Here is a 22,645-nt window from a genome sequence, read left to right on the forward strand (position 1 = left end):
TAGGAGGGGTAGAGTCAAGATTTGAATTAGTTTTATGACTACAAATAGACAGCAGTAATCGGCTTGTCTACTTCTCTTGCTTTCATATCTAGATCTATGTTCCTTACTAGATTTTTGGAAAACACCAGATATTGTCAAGTGAAGGTTGGGCATTTTTCTCCTCATGTGAACTTAGTGATTTACTAGTGCTGCCTAACAAGTCCTTTTTTTTGATTGCTGAAATTTGCAGTTCTTTCACTGTTGGAAAAGACTAAGGAAGGTCTATACAGATTGGCAAAAAAGACAGGTTCCTTCAAGAAAGTGTTAGGGTTTTATTAGAAACTCTTAGGTGGTTAGCATAGCAATAAAGCTATGCCATTACTCTGTTGTATTAAATTTGTAGCTCTGAGATGAAGTTCCAAATGTCAGCATAAAGTATTTTTAGATTTTTCTATTTTCTATTGAAGTTGTGATTCAAACAATCTTAAATTCCGTTGTCTCTCTTAGAGAGTATTTTGAAAGTTATAAAGATATGGAATCATAGAATTTAAAGCAAGGAAACAGCAATAAAATTAGTACAGCCGCATTTTACAGATGATGAAACATGTCTGGAGGAGTCAAGTGACTTGCCCTTACAAAGGAAGGAAGTGACAGAGTCAGAATCTGAGACTCAGATCCATTGTCTCCAGATTCAGGTTAGATTTTGTTTTAAGTGAAAAAAGTATATTTTAAAAATAATAAAATGAGCATATGTTGTTTTAAATGTTATACCATCTTAATTTAAAATAATAATTTTATTCAGAGATTTCTAATTTTTTTTAGAGAAAAAAACATTACTGTCAACAATCTTCATAAAGAAGGAAGGAGAAAATTTACCTTTAGCAATGTTGAGGGCCTTTGGGTATACAACACTATTTATGCTGTCAGACTTGGTGAGATGTCTAGTTTTTTGTTTTTTTTTTAGATTTTTCAAGGCAGTGGGGTTAAGTGGCTTGCCTAAGGCCACACGGCTAGGTAATTATTAAGTGTCTGAGGGTGGATTTGAACCCAGTACTCCTGACTCCAAGGCTGGTGCTCTATCCACTGCGCCACCTAGCTGCCCCGAGATGTCCAGTTTTGCTGAAGTGATCTTTTTTGTTATAAAATATGACAGCATGGGGAAGAGGAACATATTTGAAAAGATGTTAACAACTAGCAATAAAATTGCAAATAAAAATAGAGAATTGTCAAATTCTACAATTCAACAGCCTTCTTTTGTTCTTTATCATAAAATCTGCCTCACATAGGAGAAACTGAGCATATGCTTCCTGAATTGAATTGAATCTTGACTTTTAAACCTCTAGTCTGTCCTGCCTAAGTTCAACATTTAAGAGTTAATTTCAGCACGATTAAATCCAGTGTCTTTTTTTTGAGTCATGTGTTTAGAGTGAAAAGATTAGAACTTGATTGTTTGTGGTGCAACTATGTCATTTTAAGGTTCCAGATTCAGTTTGATTCAAATTCTTCTACTAGGAAACCAGTACTTTTATTTTTATATTATCTTTGTTTGCTTTATGGTTTGATCACTAGATATTCTGTTAAGGTATCATAGGATGTTTATTTTTGTCCTTTTCTATACTCTCTGGTTCAGCTCTTCCTCATCATTGCACTCTATCTCCCATTTTTGTCAGTAAACGTTAAATAAGTTCAAATATGTCTCTAACTATGTGACCCTGGGCAAATCACTCCCCTCAGCCAATTGCCTTAGTTCCTCATCTGTAAAATGAGTTCTAGTATCTTTGCAAAGAAAACCCCCATGGGTCAAGAAGAGTTTGCACATGATTGAAAAAACAATTGAAGAACAACTGAAAACATTAAGTACCTATTTTTGTACCAGATACCTGCTAAACGCTAGAGATAAAAAAGAAAGGCAAAAGACAGTCTGTTCTCAAGTCGTTCACTGTCAAATGGGAGAGACAGCATGCAAGCAGCTTTGTTTAAACAAGCTATACAGAAGATAAGTTAGAAATAATCACCCACAGAAAGAAGGTGAATTAAGGGGAATTGAGAAAAGCTCTCAGTAAAAAGTGATAATCTTGGATTTGAAGGAAGCTAGGGAAACCAGAAAGGTAAATAACTAAGAATAGTATTCCAGGCATTGGGTCCATTAATGAAAATACCAGAAGTAAAAAAATGGAGTTCCCAGGTAACAGCAAGGAGACCAGTGTAAATGGATTGAAGGATACATGGATATGTGTAAAGTATAAACAGACTAAAAAGAGGAGAGTGTATTATGGACTTTGAAATATGATATATTTAATCCCGGGAAGTATTAGGGAGCCACTGGAGTTACTACATTAAGTATGGGGGTAGAGGGAACAGATGTGTGTGACAGTGGATGCATTTTTCTGAGTAAAAGAGAAAATGAAGTTATTTGCTTGCCTGGAGAGAAGAGTGAGTATTGTTGAGGGATTGATTGAATTTAGAAATAGGGAAAGAGATAGGAGAGAGTGATAATCTGCTAGGAATGAATGCTTAACAATTGGGATTGGCTTTTGAGATTAAATAACACTATTTTCACCTCCATAAGATTTGAAGCACACAGGGAAAAGGAAAGGACTTTGTTCCCCCCCCCCTTTTTTTTTGCAAGGCAAATGGAGTTAAGTGGCTTGCCTAAGGCCACACAGCTAAGTAATTATTGAGGCTGGATTTGAACTCAGGTACTCTGGACTCCAGGGCCAGCACTCTATCCAGTTTGCCACCTAACCTCGCCCCCCCCCCCCCCCCCCCCCCCGCCCCTTCACCACATACTCTTCAAATTACTCATTTGAATAAGACCCTGCTTGAAATCTTGTGAAAGGTAAAATTTTTTATTTTACGGTTAGAGATGTTTTTAAATTTTATAGGTTCCTGAGAAAAATGATCTATAGAATTGAATTTATCATAATTTCAATAGGAATAATGTATAGTTGAAAAAACTCTGGCTTTTTAATTAGACTTGAAACCTGGCTTCAGATTTTAATTTACCACTGTATGTCCATTGCCTAGTCAGCTATTCATTTACATGAAGATCCCAAGAATCATAGCGGTGCCATCCTTTATGTCAAAGATGTTGGAATAATTTTCCATTTCCTTCTGTAGTTCATTTTATAGATGAGGAAAATGAAACAAGCACATTTAAGTTATTTACCCTGAATAAATGTCTGAGACTGGATTTGTAAGTTGGTCTGCCTGGATCCCAGGCCCAGTTCTCTATCCACTGAGCCACCCAACTGCTTCCTGTATGATATCGCCCAAATTGATTACCATTTTGGGGTTTCATTTTCCTCATTTGTAAAATGAAGGTGTTGGAGACTTTTCAGTCTCTGGAGTAGAAGGCTTGGATTCAAACCCACTTATGAAGTTTTACTGCCACTATATGACTGATAAGTCACTTAACCTTTCCTGAGTCTTAATTTCCTCATTTTAAAGGCTTTGGACTAAGTGAGTTTTCAATTTTTAAAACATTTTTATTTAAAACTTTGAGTTCCAAATTCTATCCCTACCTCCCTCTTTTCCATTTCCCTCTCCTTGAGATGGGATCAGTCAGATATAGGTTATACATGTGCAGTCATATAAAACATTTCCATAGTAATCTTTAGTATTTTTGTACAAGCAGATTTAGAGAAAAGAAAAAACAAAGTAAAAAATAGCATACTTTGAATTTGTATTCAAATAATATTAATTCTTTCTCTGGAGATGGATATAATCTTCACTATTAGTCCTTTGGGATTGTCTTGGATTATTGAATTGCTGAGAATCATTAAGTCATTCACAGTTCTTCATCAAACAATATTGCTATTACTGTGTACAGTGTTCTTCTGGTTTTGCTCACTTCACTCAGCACAGTTCATTTGAGTCTTTCCAGGTTTTTCTTGTCATTTCTTATAGCACAATAATATTTCATTAAAATCATATACCACAGCTTGTTTAGCCATTAACCATTTGATGTGCATCCCTTTTATTTCCAGTTCTTAACCACCATAAAAAAAAAAGTTGATTGTCTTGGAAAGTCTTCTAGCTTATCCCTATTACAAATAATGCTTGATGACAGTTTTAGATAAATGTTGCTTATCATTTTAAGGTAAACTCCATTCTTATGCTCTCTAGTGTTTTAGTTTTTTTTGCAAGACAGTGGGGTTAAGTGACTTGTCCAAGATCACACAGCTAGGCCAAATTTGAACTTGGGCCCTCCTGACTCCAGGGCTAATGCTCTATCCACTGGTCCACCTCACTGCCCCCTAGTGTTTTTTTTTTAATAGGAATGATGCTGCATTTTGTCAGCCTTTTCCTGCTATCTATTGAGATAATTATATGATGTGATAATTATGATTTCTTTTGGTTTTGTTATTGATATGGTCAGTTATACTGCCAGTTTTCCTATATTGAACCAGTCTTGCATTCCTGATATATATCCCACCTGGTCATGGAATTAGGATCCTTGTGATTTATTACAGTAATCTCTTTGTCAATATTTTATTTAAAATTTTTGGAAGGAAATTGTTCTGTAAATTTCTGTTTTGGCTTTTCCTGGGTTTAGGTATTGGCAGCATGGACTTTGTCTACTTTTCCTAGTTTATATGGTATTGGGATTAATTGTTATGTAAAGGTTTGATATAATTTGTTTGTAAGTACTTCTGGCTTTGTGTATTTTTTCTTAGAAAGTTCATTGATGGGTTTATTCAATTTCTTTTCCTGAAATGCAGTTATTTATTTTATTTTTTTCCTGTTAACTTGGGTAATTTATATTTGTAGTTATTCATCCTTTCTCTTAGATTGCCCAATTTATTGGCATATAATTGGTCAAATTTCTTTAAATGACTTTCCTATGTAGCTAAGCCTATGTAGCTAAAGTAGACCAGTTACTTATATTTCTTGTATTTGGTAGTACTCTGCCTTCATACTAAATATATTATTTGGCAAATTTTCATTCTTTGTATCCACACATCAGAAATCTTTACAAAGTACAGTTTCACTTTAATAGAGCCTGTAAGGGAATTTGGAATGTACTTGGCAATTAATTTAAGAATGACTAGTTTGTTTTTTTCTTTAAGTGAAGGTTCATGAGATTATTGTGGCAGTGGTATGAAGGATTGTTTGAATTAGATGATTGATAATAGAGGTCCGTGTAAGTGATTATGAAGGCTTGCTTTAGAATGATAGCAGTAATAAGGAGGAGGTAATTAAAGCCTGTGGTTTGTAAAATGTCATAGGTAGAATCAGGAGGACTTGGTTGATTAATTGAATATCAGTTAAGGATAATAGTAAATTTTCATAGTGGCACAGAATCATAGAATTTAAGTGTTTGAAGAAATCTTCCCTGAATAGGAATCTTTTCCAAGATATCTTTGACCAAGTAGTTATTTTACTATTACCGGAAAACCTTCTGTAATGAGATATAAGTGAATGGCATTTAGACTTCTAAGAGGAAGTGTTAATGAAAATTAATAGTTGAAATTGAGGATGTTAAAAGGTGTGGTAGATGGAATAAAATAAATTCATATAACATTGATGTAGAGAAGAGGAAGATTTCCAGGTCTTGGAAAAGTATGAGGCTTTAAAGTATAGTATTGTAAACAGCCTGTACCATGAGAAACCAATGGATAGGGTGCTTCATAGCCAAATTTAGAAGATTTAGAACAGATTCAACTACCTTGGATAGTTGAGGCTGAATAAGTGTTAATGCTGAACTCACACTGTTCATAAATGAGATATTCCTTTGACATTTTGTATAGCAAAATGTGTCAAAAAAACACAAAAGAAACTTATGTTGTTATTCTCTAGTATCAATCATGTCTTACTCCTTGTCATCCCATGGTGCCTGGGCTGGAGTATGTGTGTGTGTGGGGGGTGGGGTGGGGAGCAGCCTTCCAAAGGGTCAACAATGAGAGTGTCTTTGGATCAGATTTGAACTTGGAAAGTTAGGTCTTTTTGACTTCAGACTTGGCACTCTCATCCACTGAGCTTCTCTATACGGAGACTAGAGTATTTTAGAATTTTATTATAAAATACATTTGGAACTACCCTCTTGCTATTTTACTTTTATTGATTGTTCCTGTGCCTATATCATTTAATTCAATTAATGAGCATTTTTAAATGCAGATTTATTTGTGTAATGATATAATAAATGCTGAGGAATTGTTGAAAGCATTGTCCCTTTTCAAGAACAATATGTTCTGGTTGAAGATTGTAAGAGGGGGCAGCTGGATGGTTCAGTAGATAGAATACCTGACCCTAGAGTCAGGAGGACCTGAGTTCAAATCTGGTATTAGATACTTAATATTTACTATCCAAAAGAAAGGTTGTAAGAAAACAAATTTAGTGTGTATAATGTTCAAATAGTAACTAATTCAAACAATGGAGTAAGTGGGTTTTAAATTAGAGTATATTTTTTGGAGAGTATTGAATTGATTTTTGAAGGAAAAAATAGTTAACAATTGGAAGGGAGGGTGGCTAGGTGGTGCAGTAGATAAGAGCACCCGGCCCTGGAGTCAGGAGTACCTGAGTTCAAATCCAGCATCAGACACTTAATAATTACTTAGCTGTGGGCCTTGAGCAAGCAAGCCACTTAACCCCATTTGCCTTGCAAAAAAAAAAACAACAACCTAAAACAAACAAACAAAAAGTATATTGGTTTCAAATCTGTTGTAAAACTTAGGTTTAATTTAAATAGTCTGAAAGTATCATATCCCAAATTTTAAATGAAATTTTCATTTTAAGTAGTTTATTTGGTAAAATTAATTTAAAATTAAATTCATTTTTTTTTCAGGAGTAACTCTTGAAATTTTATGCTTTGTTGAAAGAAAAACAGTCAAGTTCCTTTATACGTTGGCTCTCTGGACATATTCTGCTAATGTTTTTCAAATTAAATTAAATTGAATATCATCATGGGAGGAGCTGTGAGTGCTGGGGAAGACAATGATGATTTAATTGACAACTTAAAAGAAGCTCACTACATTCGTACTGAAAGAGTGGAGCAAGCATTCAGAGCTATCGATCGAGGAGATTATTATTTGGAAGGCTACAGGGACAGTGCTTATAAAGACTTAGCTTGGAAGCATGGAAACATTCATTTATCAGCACCTTGTATTTATTCTGAAGTAATGGAGGCATTGAAACTTCAACCAGGATTGTCTTTTCTTAACTTGGGAAGTGGAACCGGATATTTGAGTACAATGGTGGGCTTAATTTTAGGTAATTTCATTTTTTGAGAAATTATATAAATATAAGGAATTCCCCTAAAAAACTTGGATTGTATTAAATCATGCATATTGTTAATATTGTTGTGTATTGTATGTAATCTGGTTTGTATTTTATATAGTCATTCAGTGCTATACATATAACTTTTTCAAGATGAAATATAAAATAACCTTCCATCTCTCTTCTAAACAAGAGGTTACTTTTGTATGAAGCAGATACCATTTGGTAGACACAATCTGTAATTCTAAACCTCTTACCGTCAATGAAATTTATGCTAAAAGCTAGGAAATATGACTGGAACTCTAGATTATATACAGTCCTCATGGGGGGGATCTCCTTACTTCTGACCTGAGAATTTTGAGGAGTAAAATGGAGAAAGAGGTCTTTCTAGACCTTTCTCACTATCATGGGAATATTCCCTTTTTTTTGATATTGAGAGACACAGGTAAGATGGAGAGAGAGAGAGAGAGAGAGAGAGAGAGAGAGAGAGAGAGAGAGAGAGAGAGAGAGAGAGAGAGAGAAGGTGGAAATTAGAGAGATGAAAGGAAATTAAAAGAGTTATGGGATGTAATTAGTGTTATGGGAAATCAATTCATTGTGTGTATATATATATGCATATCAAAATATGAGAAACAGCTTCCTACTATAATACAAGGTAAGATTTTATTAAGAACTAATTGCAATAACCACAAAGAATAATGTATTTGTGAAAGATCAACTTATTGGGCTTTTTTTCATTTTTTTTTTTGGTAACTTCTACCTTTGAGAAAAACTTGGGTATAAAGTTATCTACTATCAAATCAGATAGTAAAGCATTGTAAAGCACTCTGCAAACTTTATATTGCTATATATACATGTTATCAGTATTCTTGATAAGTTGCCTGTATAAGTGTATATGTATGTGTTTATGTATTTTAGTAATATTTGAATGTGATTCTGAATTGTACTTTTTTATTTCTCAAATATTGTCACTCTTATCCTTGTGTTGCTGATTTAAGGCAATTAAAAAAAACTAGCTCAGTAAAGGTCAGTATAAGGATAGACATGATGCTAGGATCCAGTGGGAATCCTTTTTAAATAGCAATTGGGGTATTTGAATTTTGAGGCAAATGGGTATTAAACTGGTGTGTTATCCTTTGATTTGGAAGAGGTTTTTCCATGTTCATATATCTTAGAGATTCTTAATTTTTTTGTGACTTACAAAAAAGTTTTCTTTCATTTGCATAGCCTTTTATGAGAATACATTAAATACATATCAAGGATTTGCCATGATGGTACCTGGTATTTTATAGTCCCTTAAGGTTTACAAAGCACTTTACATGTCTCAGTTGATTTTTACATAGTAGGATGAGGAGGTAGATGCTATTTTTTGTCCCCTTTTTGCAGATAAAGGAACTGAGTCACAAATTAAGATTACCCAGAGTCCATACAGCTAGTATGTCTGAAGCTACATTTGAATCAAGATTCCCCCCCCGCCCCCCGGCCAGGTACAGTGTGCCATAGAGTTACGAATGTAGATTTAGAACCAGAAAAAACTTGATATCATCTAGTTCAATGGTTTAAAACATGGGTAAAAACTAGAGTTCATTGAAATTCAGTCCCTAATTATCCTTTTGGGATCATATTAACTTGGAAAACTCACATAATAACTATCTGTTTTATTATATTTTAACTTATTTTGTTGTTTCCAATTTTATTTTAATCTAGTTAGGAATACATTCCAGAGCATTGCGAGTAGGCCATTTTGTTAGCTGATCTAGTGTAAACTTTTTTTTAAATACATGATAAAGCTGAGTAAACATTAGAAAATGGTTCAAACCTAGGTCCTCTGATTTTTAAATCAACTTAATTTATTGACTCCATTTTGATTTAAGGACGATACGATGTAAGCTGTTTTCTCAGTCTCACAGGCTCAGTTAACTAGCCAGATGAGAGCATTAGCCATACTAATTCCAGTATGACACTATCTTGTGTCATCTACTGTTGGATCTAGTTCTCACAAAACTAATCAAAACCCCTTTTGTGCAAATCCTTGCATCTCAGGATGTGGTAGCTCTTGTCAATCTTTGGACTGAGATATACAAGCAAATGCTTTTGTACTGACTGTAAAAAGTAGTTTATCAAACAGCCTGCCATCCATATTATATATGGAGCTAATTGAGACTTGTCACTGGTTCGGAACCATTTTTCACTGAACAATGTAGATCAGAGTGACATATTTAGAATGGCAAATGGAACTGCCTGAAGCATCAGAACACATCCACACAAATGGTCCCAGAATCAAAAGACAGTATATGTTACCCTCTGGAAATGGAGGGCTTTGGTTACGTTCCTTTTTGTTCAAAAGACAAAAGTCTACTACCTTCTGCTTGAGAAATAACCCAACCAGAATTGATTTAACCTCAACAGGTCTTTGACTCAATAATATATTTTTTCTGTTCTAACATATGAAATTCATTGAAAAATCTATGACATTGTAAAGAAAAGATGTAGGATTGAGTCAACTACATCCATGACATGGTATGTAAATAAGGTAATGTAATTTTAAGCTGCTTTAATAGAGATATGCAAGAAGTGGTATCTCCCTGCTATGTCTTGGTCAGTCAATATCCAAAATAAATGCTATATTTTAGTTGGGACACCTGACTGGTGAGAGAATTAGACATATGAGGATTCCTTAGAGGAACTGGAGGTGTTCAGCAGGAAGGAAAGGAGACATAATAGGCACATGATATAATAATCATCTTCAGGTACTTGAAAGGCTGTCATATCTCAGTGGGAGTAGAGTAGAAAAAAATCTGATTTCACCACATCTCTTGTCCATCCCTCCACTTCTCTGTTCAAATAACAATCATTGTTTACTATTCACGTGTTACTTCTAAAATTCTGTGCTTTTCTTCCAAGGAAAGCCAATTCCTATTTCAGCAAAAGAAAGGGCTCTTTTTTTTTGTTTTTTAAACAAATCTAAAAAAGCAGTTTGGTGGTGCAATGGATAGAGCACTGCCCTGGAGTCAGGAGGATCTGAGTTCAAATGTGGCCTCTCAGATACTTAATCCTTTTTTTTGTTTGTTTTTGCTTTTTGCAATGAGGATGATGTGATTTGCCCAAGGTCACACAGCTAGGCAATTAAGTATCTGAGGCCGGATTTGAACTCAGTTCCTCCTGACTCCAGGGCCAGTGCTCTATCCACTGTGCCATCTAGCTGCCCCAGACACTTAATTCTTGCTTAACTGTGTGATCTTGGGCAAGTCACTTAACCCCATTACCTTGCAAAAATCCAAAAGGGGGGGGGGGACCAAATAAATATGTAAAAACCCAAATAATTCATAAGATCTGAGAGGCAACATAGTGTTGTGCATAGAGTGTTATTAGACCTTATTTGGGTGGCAACAGACAGGTTACTTCTCTTTGCTTCCTCTGCCACCAGGTGGTATAGTAGAACTGGGCCTGGACTTAGGAAGTACTAAGTTTAAATGTGACTTTAGGTATTTATTTCTTGTAAATGAACATGGAGAAGTCATTGGCCTTTGCCTCATTGCAATTTTAAAATGGATATAATAATAGTATTAATCCCCCAGAGTGCTCAAAAGTGCTTTATAAATGCTAGCTTCTTCTCTTTTTCCCCTAACACTAGGGAGGGTACTAGTATCCTCCTAACTCACACTCTCAGTTATTCATCTTAATTTTTTTTAATACTCATTTCATCTATTAATTTATTGTCATCTTGTAGTTTGTTTCTACAAACATCCTTTGCGAACCTTTCTCTACAACTATACTTATCATGTTATATTTAGGCAATATATTTTTTGCCTTCTGGCTGGTCTCCTTTCCTCAAGTCCTTTGCCTATTTCAGCCTATGGTCAACCAGGCTGCCCAAGTGATTTTCCTAAAAAGCATGGTCTGACAATTTTATCTTAGTCAATATTTCATTAAACATCAGTGAGTCTTTATTACCTCCAGGATCAAAGTTAAACTCTGACCTTTACTCTTTCCCAGCTTGGCCCCTTCCTTACTTTCTCTAGACTTGCTTTACTTCATTGTCTTCCACACACTATACAATCCAGACTGTTTGCTGTTTATTATACAGGGCACCTAAGGGTTCCTACTATCTACCCTTTTATTTACTGTTTCTCAAAAACAAGTGATTTTTCTCTACCAAGGCTTCATGACAATTCAGTTCCACTTTCTGTTGGAGGTCTTTCCCGTGTCTCTTCTCTCCTTTTGCCCTACACTACCTATTGATAGTACCTTCCCTCAGATTATCTTCCATTTGCTGTCACACATAAACATATCCCATATATACAACTTTGAAATATTTTGCACATTGTCTTCCCCCTAGAATGTGAGCTCTTGGAGGGCAGGGACTAGACTTGGTTTTGCTTTTCTCTCCCAGAGCTTAGCAGGAGTGCCTCAATACTTTATAAATGTAGTGAGAGAGTGATCTTGGAAAAATTAACCTCTTAGTCTTTCAGTTTTCTCAATTATAAAATGAGTGGGATTGGTCCAGATATATGATCTCTAAGGTTTTTTAAGTTCTGACTTTTATAATCTATAATTTATTTATTACACAAAAGATGATAAGCAATGTGAGTCCATGCTAAAATGCACATGACCTATCTAGCCATCTTAATGACCCATCTGTTTTGAGACATGTAATCTAAAATTCTCAGTATGCCCACAGTGAAAGTAACATTTAATTGATGATTGAATGGAGGTTTTCATTTCCAGAAGTGAAGTGAATGGTTGAATTGGGTGGCCTTCTAATTTTTCCAGGTCACTGGATCTAGGAGCTTCCTATTTACCATAAAACTGTTATGCATATGAATTTCATTTTAAGAGAAATCTTAGTATATGGCCAATATCTTATTTTATATATATATATATATATATATAAATAGTAATATACATTTGTTAATTATGATTTCTAGTTTAGTTGAATTTGTCTTAATATAGTAATCACTTCAAAAATTTTAATTATGTGGAATTTTAATAAGTTAAGTGGCATATAATGAAATATTCATTAATGTTAACCTGAAGTATATAATGTTAAAGTCCCACATTAAACTTTGCTTTTTTAATGAGAAAAATTTCTCAGTTCCCATAGTTTAATTCCCATAGAACTTTTGGCTGAATTTTGCCCTTTAGTAGTCTGATTCAGTACAAGATTTAAATAAACAAAGTGAGTTTAAATTATAATTGTTAAAGCCCTGGAAAAATTGAGCTAAATTTTGTGACAGCTCTAAACTTTAGAACATTGTGTGCTGTATGTCCAATTGTTCCTTTTGATAACAAACTTTCTATTTTAACTGTAACTTAGCTGTAGTAAAAAGAAATTTATTCGTGACATTACATCATACTGGATGGATAGTTTTAACGTTATATTAACTATCAGTTAAACAATAAGTTAGCCAACAGAAAATACTAATTTAAATTAAGTTAAAACACCTGGAAATTACATCAGAACCAGATAAGAAACAAGTGTAGAGAAAAATTGGCCTAGGAAAGGTGGTTTTTCTTTTTTTGTGGGTAGATAAAAGTTTTGGAATTTGGTCTAACAAAAGCAGTGTACAACTAGATTGTATTACTAGAATTAAAGATGCTTCTTAGTGACCTTAGGTCCTAGTAATCATAAGGAAATATATTGTAAAAGTAAGTACATTAAAGAAAGAAAATATTTATTTTTTTGAGTTAGGCTTGAACTTAATTCTTGTTTATTTGCATTAGGGTATTTTATAGCCTTGAAAGTACTGTTGAAGTCATTGACCCTGTGAAATTTTATATTGTTAAAGTCTCATGAGTAAGGTAGTTTGGATTTAGAGTCCTAGATTGATCCTTATCTCTTGAACCAAAATTAATTTAAAATACCACTTTTTGTTTATTGCCTGTTTTTCAGTTTACACACTGATAATATTTTCAGTTTTTCATTTGGAGGCAGAGCTTGATAGCTCAGTGAATAGCTCTCTGGACCTGAAGACAGGAAGAGCTGAGTTAAAATTCAGTCTCAAGACACTTATTTAGAGCAATTCCATGAACAGCAGTGGTGTCCTTTGGTCCACAGGGCCACAAAGAGTTAGACACTAGTCAGAACAATAACATACTGAGAATTACCATATTTCCTCTGTTGTATCTAAGCTGCTTGCAAATCTTAAAACTTAATTAAGATTTAATGGTACTATTCTTGAAGCCTTACATAGTTATCAAGTTTACTAATTGTTTGTAATAAGAAGTTTTATTTTGTTTTTTGGCCATCAGATGTTATTTTCAATTCTCTTGATTATATTCTCATGGCTTTCTGTTGCTGTTCAGTTGTTCAGCCATGTTCAACTCTTTGTGATCTCTTGGATGATCGCATGTCATTACTGTTTATGAAGTTTCTTGGCAAGGAATAAAATGCTTTCCTATTTTTTTTCTCCAGTGGATTAAAGCAAACAGAAGTGACTTGCCCAGGATCATAAACTAGTTAAGTGTCTGAGGCATTATTTGAAATCATGGCTTCTCAACTCTAGGCCGAGCATTCTATATATTGGGGCACACAGCTATCCATTCTCTTGGCCTCATAGGAATATGAGAAAAATGTTCTCCACTTCCATATAGTTAGAACCATTAAAAAAGAACCTATTTTCAAGAATAAGACACAAGGTCTCAGTTGATATAAAACTGAAGAAAAAGTCCTACCTGCTTTAGATGCAAGTTGTTTACAGATAATATGATTACAACTTATAATTTTTAATTTGAGGACTTGAAATTTCAAAGATGAAAAGTGACAAATAAAAGGAATATTTACTACCTTAATTCTAGGAATAAAAATGAATTATTCTTTATCACACAAGGTTCAATCTAGAGGAACAAGTATTTAAGGAAAATAACAACCAGAAATTACTTGATGCAGTGACAGCAGGAATTAGTAGAACATTAAAATAATAAATAAGGTACATGAAGATGCATTTAAACATGAGATTACGAGAGTGGTCTTTAGGAAACAACTGTATTCTACTGGAGTTCATGGGGAACCATCCAAGGGGTGGGAAGAAAACTGATCAGACTATATTCTAGGACCAGAGTTTTTCTCATATTCTTATTTATTTTATTTATATGTCTGTCTGTCTATCTATCTATCAGATTTTTGCAAGGCAATGGGGTTAAGTGACTTGCCCAAGGCCACACGGCTAGGTAATTATTAAGTGTCTGAGACCGGATTTGAACCCAGGTACTCCTGACTCCAGGGCTGGTGCTCTATCCACTGCGCCACCTAGCCGCCCCATTTTTTTTTAGGTCATATTTTTATTTCTTAATAACTTAAACTATACTTCTATGTGTTTATTGAAGGGCAATGAAAAGATTAGATTAAATTAATTTTCTGCAAAGAGAATAAGAACAACTTAAAGCCATTCTGCAAATATTTACTAAGGATCTATATGACATCAACTCTGAAAGGAAAAAAGTTGCATACAATTCTTTATTTTTCTCTCTGGTACTGTATTTTTTCAATGGGAGTTTATTGTCTAGTAAATGAGGAGTGCACAAACAACTGTAATACAAGGTGCCTCATAGGTGGTACAAAGTGAAATGAGAATTCAGATGTTGGAAAGATAACTAAACTAGTAACTTGATCAGGTAACAGTTCCCAATAGAAAGTTACTGATTAAATCCTGAAACTGAAATAGTGGTTTCATTGTATTAGTTGTACTTCAGAAAATTCTGGCAAATATTTTTGTAATTTTCTCATTATTGTAAGTGTGAGACTTGAGTCCATGGGTATTAAAAGTTTGCCAATTAGGGCTAATGACAAAACCGCAAAATTCTTAACTCCTAACTTTAGAATTCCTGCTAGATTTAAACTTTTTTTAAGAATGAATAGGATCAGGGTGGCTAGGTGGCGCAGTGGATAGAGCACCGGCCCTGGAGTCAGGAGTACCTGGGTTCAAATCCGTCCTCAGACACTTAATAATTACCTAGCCGTGTGGCCTTGGGCAAGCCACTTGACCCTATTTGCCTTGCTAAAACCTTAAAAAAAATGATTGGGATTGATGACCACTTTATACTTCAGTTAATTTTGATGAAAGATTGTATATCTTTTCCCCCTTTCTCTTCCTAAGAAATTCATTCTATTAGTATTTATTAAGATCTTACCATGTACAAGCCCTATTAGGTGCTAAGAATGCAAAAATAGTTATGAATAGACCCTACTCTTAGAAAGCTTATTTTGAAGTCCTATTCAGGGGACTCTTGATAAGTAAATGAGCATGGATTGTAAAGAGGGGCTATAAAAGGGCATATCATCATCATTTTCATAAAAACGCTGCTGCTACGATTGCAGGTCCTTTTGGAATAAATCATGGAATTGAGCTTCACTCAGATGTGGTGGAATATGCCAAGGAAAAACTCGAGAGCTTCATCAAAAATAGTGATAGCTTTGATAAGTAAGTATTGAAATCTGTAGTACTTATTTAGAGACCACAACTGTGAATTACTTCCTTACAGTGATTTATCAATTAAAAAACCAATATTAGTGCTACTCTATTTGTTATAACTGTTAATTGAAACTTTTTCTGAAGTGCTTTGAAAATAAGCTCCAAATACACTGCATTAACAATGAGAGAAAATATTTCTAATGTTTTTTTACTTAATTGATATAACCATTTTTTGGGTTGTGAAAACTATTGTAAATCCTACCATATTTAAATTATTTTATGATATAAAATATAAAATAAATCTTTAAAACTGATTTTTCACTTCACACAAATAATACCCCCATAAAAACAATAAGGTGTTGTGTATAATATTTATTACGAAAAAATCACATTCTCTTAGATAGTTATGTGCTGGGAATTGGATTTGGGAGATCAGAATTTCCTCCTAATCATATGACTTACTTGATAATTTGCCTTTTTTCATTTATAATACTGGACTGTTATCTATGCATTAGCTGCTTAACTTTTGGAGAACAAGTGACATAATTTTAAAAAATGTTTCCAAAGAATCATTAATGTAGAAATTATGTGAGTTCCTTCTCTCCCATTTCTATCATTTAAGCATTATTATAGGTCCTTGTAACTTATGAGCAACTTATTATTAAAATATTCTTTATGAGCAACTTATTAAAAAATTATTTATTTTGTTGAGTTTTGGGAACACAACGTTTTCTCATAGAAAGTGTTTTGTGATGTTATTTAACCATCACAGATGTGAAATGTAGTACAAACAGTACTTTAGAATCTAATTATCCTCTCTAATAATATTTTCAAGGAAAAACACATTCAGAAATCAGTTCTGTCTCAAGTTTCTGGTGGTACTCCATCAGGTCAGGAGCTAGACCTAAGGATGTTTTCCCTATTAGAATGTTGTTTATTCTTTTTGAAGGGTAAACAACTTCTGTTCTCTAATGACTTGAATTTACTTGCAAAGTCACCAACTTCACTTTCTCTAGAACCATTTGAATCTAGAGGCCAAATAGGAATCAGAATAACTGGAGATTCTCCTGAATGTAATGGAAACCTTGGCCTTTTTTAAGTAAAGGTCTTTAACAGGTCTCAGTTTTACTGAGGCAAAGAAAGCCCTTTCAAAGATTAGACTAGATATGAAAATCAAACAATGACCTCTTTTTTCCTAGTCCCCCCCCCAAAAAAAAAACCTTCTAGGAGGGGAGGACCCTGAACCCACATTGTTAGTGGCCAAAACAGAAAAAATTGCTCTTTTATATTCACTGAGCCAATCAGGACCCAAACAGTGATCAAGAGGGCTTGGCCTTGGATCTATCAAGCAGACCCAGAGTGATAAACTTGGTCAGAGTTTGACAACCTGATTAAAAACTGGAGAGAGGTCAAGAACTGAAGATTGAGAAAAGACTATTAGATCTGACTGCTAAATAAATGGAGAAGGCAATTGCTTTTGAATAATGCGGTCAGAAGCCAGAATAAAGAGAATGGAGATGAGAATGAAAGGAAAGGAAGTGGAAGCACCAGGTATAGATAACCTTCTGAAGTGTTTAGCCATAAAAAAAGAGGGGAAAGAAAGAGCATGACAGCTTATTGCATTTGTATGAATTAAACATGATGAAGTAGCATCTGTAGTAGTACCCCAGTATAGGCATGATGAAATTTAATATTTACCCTGCCTCCCCTTTTATATTCCTGAGTAGAACTGACTCCCAGTGATGGGACAAAAGGAATGAAAGGAGGGAAGGAAAAGAATATGTATATGTGTATAGGACCTTTTCTTCACATTCATCCTTTCCCCCATTTTCTTGTGGCAGTGGCAGTATTTTCTCTTATCAATTTAGGAATGCTCTGTCTTATGTTTTCTCATTGCAGGAATTCTGACAATTTGCAAAACTGCTGTTGACTTCTATGTATATTAGAAGAATTATTTAAAATCGCATTTTGAATTATTTTGCCAATTGTACACAGAGTTTGTCTACTAATATCTTAAATGCTAGATAGTTGGGTGAGAGGGTGTAGTTAACTGAGCTTTCATAATGAACATGGAGTTTCTTAAAAAAATCCCTGCCCACTGCTTTGAATTTTTCTGTCTGCCTCTGGTAGGTGTGATTAAGGTAAGTTATTAGTATAAAAATATTACCTCAGTATTTAACATTTGCTGTGTTTTTAAAAATTTCTATAAAAATAAAACAAAAATTTTCTTTTTTCAATCTGAGTAGGACATAGAAGACTCTGCTTTATACATCCTAATGATGTATTTACAATCTAGAAGATCCTTTTAAAAAAATTTCATCATATGTTACAACTTTTCCAATTGTAAGAGGACTTTATGATCCACTTTAACGTAGAGAAGAATAGGAACTGGAATGTAACAGTACACTGTCATCCTATACAAGTTTTTATGGAACTCAGACTTCATTCTGTCAAGTGGCAGTAACCTTGTATTTCTTGATTACTAAAGTAAAGTGATGTATGGTAATTCATAAACTAGATATTAGGTTACGTTAACTTTAATTTGTTGCTTTAAAAAAATGGTACATTTTCCATTTGATTTTTCCAAATATTAACACGTTTGACTCAATGAAAATTATCAAATTTCCTCCACTTTGAGTTTTATTTGTTTTATAAGTAAGTAGACTAAAAGATTTCTTGGAAATTCTAATACTTTATTTTTATTTGTTTACCATCACAGTTGTAATATGGTTCTAAAGTATTGTAACTTATTTTGAAACTATGAATTCAAGCTTAGCATTGAATAAACTATGGAAAAGCTAAGTTTAATGTTTTTTAAATGTTATCTTAGAATTCATAATATTATCTTAAAATATAAAGTTATATAGTGTTCTATATTTGTTTTATCTTCTATATTTATAATATTTTTCTAGTACAAGGTGACTGGCTTTATTAACTAGTTAGATATATAAATATATTCCTTTTTTTGTTAATAATAAGCTTAATGATATACATGCATACACATAAAGCTTGATGGTAAAATAAAGTGGGATTGACTCTATTTAATCAATTTCTATTTAATCTATTTAGCCATAGATGACTAATTATAGTCAAGGTTTTCAAGGACATTTTAGGATAGAATTTTATTTTTATGACTTTTTTTTTCAGGGGTGTGGGGGGATGAGGGCAGAGCAGAGCAAGGTAATAATGTCCATCCTTCCCCTTGATACATAATGGATGGATGAAGTGTATTTTTGAAACAATGTATATTCACTGATACTGTAGTGAAATACACTGAATTTGTTCTAATCCTGACTAGTGCTATCTAACTTTAAACAAATCAATGTAGTGTCTTTGACAGCTCCCAGGTTTATAATCCATATAATAGGAATAATAATACTTGCATATCCTACCTTACAGGAATAAGCTACAGGAATGTAACTAATGTCATTTTCTGTTTTTCTGCTATACTTAGGGAGGGAAAAATCTTAAACATTCTGCACTTTTGTGTCTATATGCTCCTACAAATCAAATTATCCCAAATATATTAAATATTGAGGATAGGGACAGCTAGGTGATACAGGGATACTGGCCTTTGAGTCTAAAAGATAGGAGTTTGAATCCAGCCTCAGAACTTGACATTTAACTACTATGTGACCATGGACAAGTCATTTAACCCTGATTGCTTTGCATCCAGAGCCATCTCCAGTTGTTCTGATCTATATCTGGCCCCTGGACCCCAGATGATGCTGGAGAAGAAAATGAAACTGGTGACTTAGTACAGCTCCCTTCACTCAAATCCAATTCATGTGCTTGTCAGGGCATCGTCTCTCTGATGTCAGAGTCTTTTTTAAGAACAAAGGACAAATATTGTCATTATCTTAGTATGCATACTTTACCTGATTGAAGATTGAGGAATTCAAGAATGAAAAACATGCCTAATACTTGATGTTCTTTGAAAATGGATTGTTGAATATCAAATGAAACTTTTTTGATCCCTTCCAGCTAATCAATTTATATGTTTTGTGTGTGTGTGTGTGTGTGTGTGTTTATATATATATATATATATATATATATATATACAAATGCATGTGTATGTGTATATATGTGTGTGAAATATTTATAATTGATCCTTTTAAATTCTCTATATTTTATGGATTTAAAAATATTCTAATCTATAGTTTTCATCAGACTGCTAAAAGAGTCTAGGTCTATGCTGCAAAAATAGATTAGATCTCTGAAGGCAGTGATAGCTCCCCCTATATTCTGTTCTGGCCAGACCACATCTATGCCTAATTTTGGATACCAGGAATAATATGGATAAAGTACTAGAGCTAACTCCTGATGACCCAACTAAGCTGTTTGGAGGACTGGATGTGATTTTTTTTTTAATGTGAATTGAAATAACAGACCTTTGAAGAAGAGAAGACTTAAGGGGGTGATATAATAACTATTCAAAAGTCTTTGAAGTTCTGTCACCTGGAAGATCATATGGGCTTGTTTTGACTGGTCCCAGAGGACAGTGGTAGAAGCAACAGTTAAGAATCAACTCTTCTATTAGGTATTTATAGTATGAAATTTGGTACAGTATCCATGCATACACAACTTACTATATTTTCCCAACTTGATAGAATTTGTGTTAACCTTAGAGTGAAATATGAAATCCTTTGCCTAGCATTTACAACCTACTAAAACATCATTCTTACCTATTATTCTAGTATTAGTTTATATTATTTTCCATTTATTCTTTTCAGTTAGATTGACCTGCCCTCTGTTATCCTTGGATTAAGTTTTTAACTTCTGCCACTATGCCTTGTTAGATGATCCTGTGTGTCTGGGATGTACTCAGACTGCCTGGGCTAGTCATATCCTGAGCTGCTGTTGCCTACAATAGGTTTTTTGTTAATGATTTCTCTTTAAAATTAATCCTTCGTATGTATTTATGCCTTTATGTATTATCCTTGCAATAGAATGAAAGATCCTAAAGACAAAGCTTGTTTAGTTTGTCTTAGCAACAGGTCTCTAGCACAGTGCCTTATATGTAGTCATCATTTTTACAAATTTCATAAATAATTTGAGATTATTTGACTAAATGGTAATTTGAGGGCATAGACTATGTCATTATACTTGTATCTCAGAGTTTGTTATATATAGCACTCTTAATGAATTGAATAATACATGTTTAAAACTGTCATCTTAAAAAAGTAACAGTTTCTCAATGAAATATTAGTTTAGTCTTTGTTCTTCTACCACCAAGGTCTCTTACCATCTTTAAAGTTCAACAATTATTACAACTAAAACATAGTTTGTACTATTTTGTACAGGATTGTCAATTCTGGCTCTAAATCTAAGATTCTATGAACTTAAGGAAAAATAATTTGTACATGGGGAAAGAGAACAGTAGATGTGGATGGAAATCAAAATTTATTAGCTTCCATTTTATTTTGCCTTGTGCAAAAATCCACAAAGGTTTGTTTCTTTGCCCAAATTGTTTAATGAAAAACATTTATAAATTTATCATTTACTTTTTGGGTTGAAACTCTAAACTTGTGTCATTGAGGATATTCGTTTTTTGTTCTGATATATGACTGCATGGTTCCTCCAAGGTAAATCACAACTTAACTCCATAAATAGTCTCAAGGAATACTTTTGAAATCGACAGGTTAATCAACTTGGTCATACAACTTGAAAATAGAGAACAGAAACAAGATTCAGAATTTGAGTCTTTCTTGTCTCCAAGACTTTTCCTCAAACTACTAAGCAGTTAACAAACAGTTAGTTACATTTGTTATAAATGTGGAAAATATAAATCTATGTTTGCTCTTACTATTAACTTTAAAAAAGAATATTTGTTACATATATGTGGAAAATAGTTAATCTCAGTGCTTCTCAGCAATTTCTAGTGAATGCTAGAATCAGCAATAACATTAGATTTCTGTGAAATATAAGATGAAATATTGAAAACTTGGTTTTAAAAGTATTCAATGTTTTTGTAAAATCTTTGAAAAAATAGCTTTGTTTTGAAGACTCATTCTTGGGGAATTTATCTGATAGAGTTTTTTTTTAAATTACATATTCTAGGGGAAAGTGAACAGTTTTGTATGTTTCAGAGTTGATGAAGAAAATCAGTGATTTTTTTTCTTTCATATTTCTCTGTATGTTACCTGTTGGTTGCAATTTTCTCTGAAGTGGTGCAATGCTTTTGGGCATTTAAGAATTTGTTTTGTATGATTCTCTTTCCTCCCTCAATTTTTGAAATTTTGAACATTTATCAGAATGCCAAATAGTTTTTTCCTCCAAATTACTGATTTTGATGAAATGTTGTAAGAGAAAAGTGGTTCAATAAATTAGTTGATGGGCTTTTAACTAATACACACACACACACACACACACACACACACACACACACACACAAACACACACACATCTCCTAGTGTAATGATGTATTTCTGTGGCACAATGTAAAATATATGTGCAAAATGCCAGACCCCACTTCAACAGTATATTGAAGGGGAATGTTGTTTTTTCTACTCTTGGTCAGCTCCTAGACCTAGAATGTCCATCTAAGAGGGAAGCTGCAGGGCAAGGCTAGGTCACCCTGATCTCCTAGCAGCTTATCAAAAGAATTTTATGGGCAAGTTGTCAAGGTTCCCAGCTGTGAAAGAAATCACCTCTACATCTCAAGATCAAGATATTACAACATTCACCTCCCAATGAAAACCACAGCCAAGGTAAGTGAACAAGATCCTAGTGTTATTCATAGGAAAATGTTTTTCCCCCCTAAAATTCCTAAGTTATATAATCATTCTCCATTTTCACTACAGAAAATGCTAAGAGTTAATTTTAAATTTCAAACATTTAGTGAATGCCTAGTCTTTGTAAGGCACTGTGCATATTCACTTAGAGATACAAGCCCAAAGAAATCCTTCCTGCCTTCAAGAAGCTTGCATTCTATTGCAAGATTACACAATTTTTTTTCCTGAGAAATAAATACCAATAATTTGGAGGGAGAGAGAATACTAATAACTGGGAGAAATCAGGAAATACTACATGGAGGA

At 33.7% G+C, this 22,645-nt stretch overlaps 1 protein-coding gene across 6 annotated transcripts in view; it reads left to right on the plus strand.

The window, feature by feature from the left end:
- The window catches only part of PCMTD1 (protein-L-isoaspartate (D-aspartate) O-methyltransferase domain containing 1), a 51,203-nt gene that overhangs the window by 10,782 nt on the left and 17,776 nt on the right, over positions 1 to 22,645 (plus strand). For 4 of the 6 annotated variants that reach the window (XM_074204551.1, XM_074204553.1, XM_074204554.1 and 1 more), the window contains 2 exons: positions 6,767 to 7,191; positions 15,515 to 15,617. In XM_074204551.1, the coding sequence (XP_074060652.1) occupies positions 6,885 to 7,191; positions 15,515 to 15,617 (410 nt within the window). In that variant the 5' untranslated portion in view covers positions 6,767 to 6,884. Of the gene's footprint in view, positions 1 to 6,766; positions 7,192 to 15,514; positions 15,618 to 22,128; positions 22,319 to 22,645 lie in introns of all 6 variants that reach the window. The other 2 variants (XM_074204556.1, XM_074204555.1) reach the window with 2 other exon arrangements.

This window comes from Macrotis lagotis, chromosome X (assembly GCF_037893015.1).
Source record: "Macrotis lagotis isolate mMagLag1 chromosome X, bilby.v1.9.chrom.fasta, whole genome shotgun sequence".
Taxonomy (NCBI): domain Eukaryota; kingdom Metazoa; phylum Chordata; class Mammalia; order Peramelemorphia; family Peramelidae; genus Macrotis; species Macrotis lagotis.